This window comes from Mus musculus, chromosome 7 (assembly GCF_000001635.26).
Source record: "Mus musculus strain C57BL/6J chromosome 7, GRCm38.p6 C57BL/6J".
Taxonomy (NCBI): domain Eukaryota; kingdom Metazoa; phylum Chordata; class Mammalia; order Rodentia; family Muridae; genus Mus; species Mus musculus.
In genome coordinates, this window is record NC_000073.6 from 140,339,909 (window position 1) to 140,346,223 (window position 6,315).

The 6,315-nt window shown below is 41.7% G+C and overlaps 1 protein-coding gene and 1 pseudogene across 1 annotated transcript; one reads left to right on the top strand and one right to left on the bottom strand.

Annotated features, from left to right (window-relative positions):
- On the top strand, nucleotides 1,582–2,287 carry Olfr528-ps1 (olfactory receptor 528, pseudogene 1; annotated as a pseudogene).
- On the bottom strand, nucleotides 5,144–6,079 carry Olfr60 (olfactory receptor 60). The gene has a single exon (NM_146955.1). It carries the CDS (start codon nucleotides 6,077–6,079, stop codon nucleotides 5,144–5,146), a length of 936 nt encoding a protein of 311 aa, NP_667166.1.
- Nucleotides 6,080–6,315: the final 236 nt, after the last annotated feature.

The window sequence follows — 6,315 nt, forward strand, 5'->3', positions numbered from 1 at the left end:
ATTTGCTAGGTGAACCAATGCAAGAGGGTTGTCCACTGTCTGTTGGGTTATACTTATACTATTTTCAAATATCACATGACCTCTCAAGCATCTGCTTCAGCAAAACATCATATGCTCTTTCACCAGGAAGCTTCCAGAAAAAACACTACATGTCTGTTCTTAGCAAAACATGCCTGCTTCAGCAAAATATCCTCTCATGAGACAGTTTCCAGAAAAACATCACATGACACAGCTGAGTCTCCTATGAAACCAGAAATGCCCACTTCACTCACCCCTTACTCCTTCTTCTACTTGGTCTTCTCATGTCCCATCCTGTTTAAGCTTCCTCTTCCATTATTTTCCTCCCCCTTCATATATCTTCATTCTTATTCCCCTCTTTTACATGAGATCCTTTACATGGCCTCTAACTGGTTCCCTGACATTTTTAAGCATTCCAATTTAAGAATATATATATATATATATATATATATATATATATATATATATATATATATTCCACATATGAAAGGGAGCATGTGGTAGTCATGTTTATTTCTGGGTCTTTGTCACCTTAGCCAAAATTATTATTGCCAGTCCATCCTTTTGCTTGCAAATCCCATAATTTTGTTTTTATTTCTAGTTTAATAATATTTCATTATATATATACATGTACTACATTTTCACTGTTTATTGGCCAATTGATAGATACCTGGGATGTTTGACTATCTTGGCCATTTGTATTTCTTCATTTGACATCCACAGATACTTAATATATATATTTTTTATTTTCTACCCTGAACCCTTCACTCTATAGATTTAGGTTCCGGGAGACATGTTTTTCATAGAGCATATTGTGATCAAGGTTTTCCCTCCCTCATGTCCTCTCAGATGCTCCTCACCTCCCCACCAGGAAGATGTGGTGGCTGTGAGTGGCCTGCTCTTGAGCTGCTGCCAGGTGTGGCCACTGGGAGTCATGAGTAGAGCATGTTTGTAGGCACTAGGGAAGGACTAGGGATGGGCTAGAAGAGAGGGGGCTGAAAGAGTCCAGTGGGAAGAGTACAGCTTGATCTACTGTGAGGTCTGGTGCAGTGTCCAGGGAGTTCAGTCTGAGAGGGAAGTGAGAACTCTGCAAGGGGTCTGCTGCAGGGATAAGGATGGACTGAGGACTTTGCGAAGGAGTGTTGGAAAGAATATTCAGATCTTCTTCCTGATTCCCAAGCCAGTGTAGCTGGTGGTTGGCAGCTACCGCGTGCTCTGGGGATTGGAGGCTGAAACAAGGGATGGTGTAAAAAACAAAGGCTTGGTCTCCCTCAAGGATCTTCAGAGTCTCCAGGAAATGGAGGCAGAGAGGGTAGGCAAGTTCCTGTAAATGGCTCCTAGGTAGAGGTGTTGAATTTTATTTCTATTGTTGGTATCTCTACATGGTCAGATCACTGGCCATGACCATCTATGTCTGTATGTAGGGTGACCTTTGATGAATGTAACAATCTGTTCATTGACCAAACTATGTTTATAGACTATTTCCTTGGGTATATCCCTAGCACACTCTTTCATTCAAATTGCGAGACAAGAGAATAGAAAATAAAGGGGACGTTCAGATACAACTACCATACTCTCAAGTATTTCTCCTACTTCAACCTATCTCTGCTGGATGTGACCTGCATGGCAACCCATAGTCCTAAAGAGCCTTGTAGCCAGGACTGCCTCACCCAAGTGATTTTACTTGGGTCTGGAGTTATTTTTCTTCTTTGCATGGCTTATAACCTGGCCATCTGCCAGCTTTGCACCAGAGCACCTTTATGAAATCAATACAAGTTCTTTGTGGCCTTGGAAACTTTTGTGTAGTTCATAGGCACTGTAAACTACTTAGTGCTCACCTGTCTCATGTTGCCACTGTCCTTTTGTGGGTCCAATTTGATATCACAGTTCTTCTGCAAGATTCCATCAATATCATTACTATGTTGTAGTTCCACCTTCATCAATAATATCATAAGAGTCCTCGCAGGCATGTTTCTGAGAGGCGTAAACTTCTTACTCGCCATGCTTTCTTTTGGCTTCATAATCACCAGCATCCTGCTAATCTGCTCTGTTGAGGTCAAGAATGTCCATTCTCCATTGTTCTGCTCACTCAGTAGTGGTTATTCTGTATTACTCCACAGAGACCTACACCTATATCCAGCCCACTGTAGGATCTGCTGGGCTCCTGGGAAAGGCCATAACCATTTTGTATAGCACTGTGATCCCATCTCTCAACCCCCTCATTCATACCATGAAAAACAAGGGATTCAAAGCAACCCTCGAAAAATTATTTTCCATTTGAAAATAATTCCATTAGAGAGGATTTCTGTAAGATTAGAGAGGAAACAGCAGAAAGAAGACTTCATTTATGCATCCCCTGACTATTGAGAATGTAGGCTAAGATGTTACCTCAGATCCTCTATCCAAATCTGTGCACAGAATTTGTTGATCTTTTAATTATTTTAGTAACTTTAGGCATTCTCACATACCTAATACATTCAAATGTGTTTGAGTGTAAGTACAGTGCTCTCAAACATTAAGCTACTTCTGTGACTTACCAAACCTGTAAACGTAACTTTTATTTGTCAGATGTTATTGTCATCTTAGAGGCTTACTGCTGAATAAACTCACCCTTTCTAGTTCTTTCTGAACTCTGGCTGGCTGGTTCAATTCAGATGTTCTGTCTCAACCTCCTATCCAAGCTGATTCAATCTGGCTTTTCTTGGCTTCTCACAGAATTGCTCTGCTTGGCCTCAAACTAACCTGGCTCCTTCTTATTCTCTGGCTTCAGCTGCCTCTGCTGACCTGCACAGAACTGCAGGAACTCATCTGAACTCAACTGCATTCAATTCAACGGCACCAAAGTGTCCTGAACTGAACGCAACTGAATTACACTGCATTGTCTGCACTCAACTGAATTACACTGCATTGTCTGCACTCAACTGAATTACACTGCATTGTCTGCACTCAACTGAATTACACTGCATTGTCTGCACTCAACTGAATTGCACTGACTGAGCTGCTTTCTACCTAGATTTTGTTGTTTGGGATTAAAGGTATGTGCTAAAGGTATACCTGTATTCCAGCCTGAAGAATTAAAGGTATATGGCATTCCAGCTGGATCACATAGACCTAGAAGGTCTTTGGATGTGATCTCTTGCCAGAGCAAACCTGTTGCTGGATTAAAATTCCTCTACATGAACCAAACTTCACTGCTAGTTAATTCTCGAGTGTAAGTTCTTTAGTGAGTTGTAATTAAATTCCTTAAATGTGTGTCCCAGCAGCCACTATGATGTTGTTATAGAGATGAGAGATCTCTACTCTCAGTGCATGCCTCCAGTAGGCTTTTGCAGCCCTGATTTGATTCTTTGCTTCTTTGCTATTATCATTTCGTAACATTCACTATAGCACAGCCTGTATCTCAGGTCGAGGAAAGGACACCATTACGGAAGAGATTAGGAGATTAGACTTGAGAACCCCTGATGCCTACTGAACTTCCTGATTTCAACATAAAGAGATGTCAGCCCAGAGCCAGAGAGCAGCAAAGTAGCCCTTTTCAAGACATAGTGACACATCAGAGGCTTGGTCCCAGTTCTGACTTAGGCTCCGGTATCTGGTGTGTTCTGTGTAACCTGACTTCTCCTGGAAAGTTACTGCTATATTGTGTTCTATGTAGGTAATGTTAACATGACATAAGGCATGTTCCATCAAAGATTCCCCAAATAATGTATTTATGAGATGCATGCATATATCTGTGTGACCATTTGTATACACAGTGTTTGTGTGACTATCGATTGTTCTATAGCTTAACTATCAGTCACAAGACCAATAAAAGAAGAAATAGTACAAAATATGACTGAAAAATGAAATAAACAATGCGAAAGAAGCTAACAGGCAAAACTGTTAGGTCAATGATTTACAGTTGTTAATCTTTATTGTTACTATAACTGAATGCAGAGCCACTTAGGAGATCACTAGGGGACACTTCTGTCTTTTCAGGTGACAGTGTTTCCAGAAATGATTCACTGAAGAAGGGGAGCCACTCTCCATGTACGCAGCACCATCCTGGAAAATGGGGACTGGAAATCATGGCTAAAGGGAGAAGGAGAAACCCACTTGGCCACAGGTGTCTTCTTCTATGTGTTCTGGGCTGCCATGATGGGAGGAAGCTTCTCTACCACATGAGCCCACTGCCTGACCACAGACCAAAAGAAAGAGCCAAATAGCCATGGACTGAAGCTTCTGAAACCATGAGACAAAATAAATGCTTTGGAAAAGTATTTTAGTGACAAGGATGAAGAGAGAGAGAGAGAGAGAGAGAGAGAGAGAGAGAGAGAGAGAGAGAGAGAGAGAGAGAGAATAACATTGAGTGGAGAGTTTGGGAGGAGTTGGGAAAGGGGAACAAAATGATCAACATATATTGTATGAAGAAGTGTTTAGCATTTCCTTCTTTGCTTATGATCATTGTGGATGGTGTGCTGGGAGCATCCACTCCATGCTTTGTGTGTAGTCATTTATCTACTTCTCCCTAAACTGTTAAAAATAATTAGTCTTTCCCATCAGTTTAATTGTCTCATCCTTGTGAAAAATCAGCAGGACTAATATATATGAGTTCATTTTTGAAACTTATGCTTCATCTCTGCTCCATCAATTGGTCCTCTCTCCATGCCGATATCACCAGCTTTGACTACCATAGCTAAGAAGGAAGAAACTCCATTTCTCTCAACATTGGTCTTTCGAAGACACTGTGGCCATGCAGAAGTTTATATAAAGTTTAGTTTCGTTAGCTGTAGTTCAGAAACAAGGTTCACTGATGGTTATAGGGAGGCACTGGATGAAAGGGCTTTATGTTCTGACAAATACCATTGTCACCCACTGAAAATCTTCTAGTTCAGGAATATGGAATCTCCATTTAGATAAACATTGATTACTTTAAAAATAATGTGTATTTATCAGGAAATAAAAGCCTGAGTGTTTGTTTACATTGCCTCTAAGAATTCTGTTGTTTTGGAAGTTAAAGTGAGTGAAATTGTCCAGAGAAAGGTTTTCTGAAGCAGTGATAGGTACACTTTGCTCCGTGAATCTGCTCTTAGGAAAGCATGTTTAGGAACAGCCCAGTCCAGGAAAATATTCTACACATCTCCACTTAATGTGAGAAAGAGGGCAAGAGCCTGCCAATGGCGAGCTTGACATCTTTGTTCCTCAATGTGTAAATGAGGGGGTTCAGGGTTGGGCTGAGGAATGAGTACAACACAGAGGTAACTTTGCTTCTTTCTGGGCTATAGCTGGATGCAGGGCTGACATAGGCACAGAACACAGATGAGTAGTACACAGAGACCACGATGAGGTGGGATGAGCAGGTAGAAAAGGCCTTCCTCTTGCCCTCAGCAGAACGCATGCGCAGGATGCTGGCAATGATGCAGCCATAGGATAGTAAGGTAAGCACAAAATTGATGCCTCCATAGAAGACATCTGCTATTAGAGTCATAATGCTGTTTACGTATGTGGGGCTACAGGAGAGCAGAAGGAGTGGGGGAATCTCACAGAAGAAGTGGGTGATGACCTTGGGTCCACAGAATGACAGCCGTGTCATCAGACCAGTGTTGATAGATGCATTCAGAGCACAGATGGACCATACACCCATGGCCAGAGCCCCACACAACTGTGGGCTCATTCTAGAGCTGTAGTGCAGGGGAAAGCAGATGGCCACATAGCGGTCATAGGCCATGACTGTGAGCAGCAGCAGCTCTGAAGACAAGGACCACACAAGGAAGAAGAGCTGGGCCATGCACCCTTTAAAGGAGATGGTGTTTTCCTCAGATAGTAGACCAACCAGCGCCTTGGGCAGCACAGAGGAGGTGCAGATAATATCCATGGTGGCCAGGTTGCACAGGAAAAAGTACATGGGACTGTGGAGCCCAGTGCTGAAGGTGACCAAAGCAATGATCAAAATGTTGCCCATTAGAGCCATTACATAGAGGGACAAGAAGCAGCCTGTCAGGAACAGTCTTAGACTAGGGTGCTCTGAGAAACCTTGCAGTATAAACTCTGTCACTACTGTCTGGTTGAGTCGTGACATCATGATGGATCAGAGAATCAAGTCCACTGCTGTGTTTATCAGCTTCTGAGTAAATATTGAAATTTACCACTACAACATCTTGTTTTCAAATTTGATCCTCTCAAAATTCTCTGCTGTCAGAAAGAAAAGGAGTAAATGTATTTCCTTCAAAAATTTTTTTTTGTCTCATAGTTGTCTATACCAGACTTTTTGGAAACCACATATATTTCATTTACTTTTAATTTTCTACCTAAAATCTC

Coding starts and splice junctions, on each gene's coding strand:
- Olfr60 (NM_146955.1), bottom strand. CDS start 6,079: ATGATGTCACGACTCAACCAGACAGTAGTGACAGAGTTTATACTGCAA.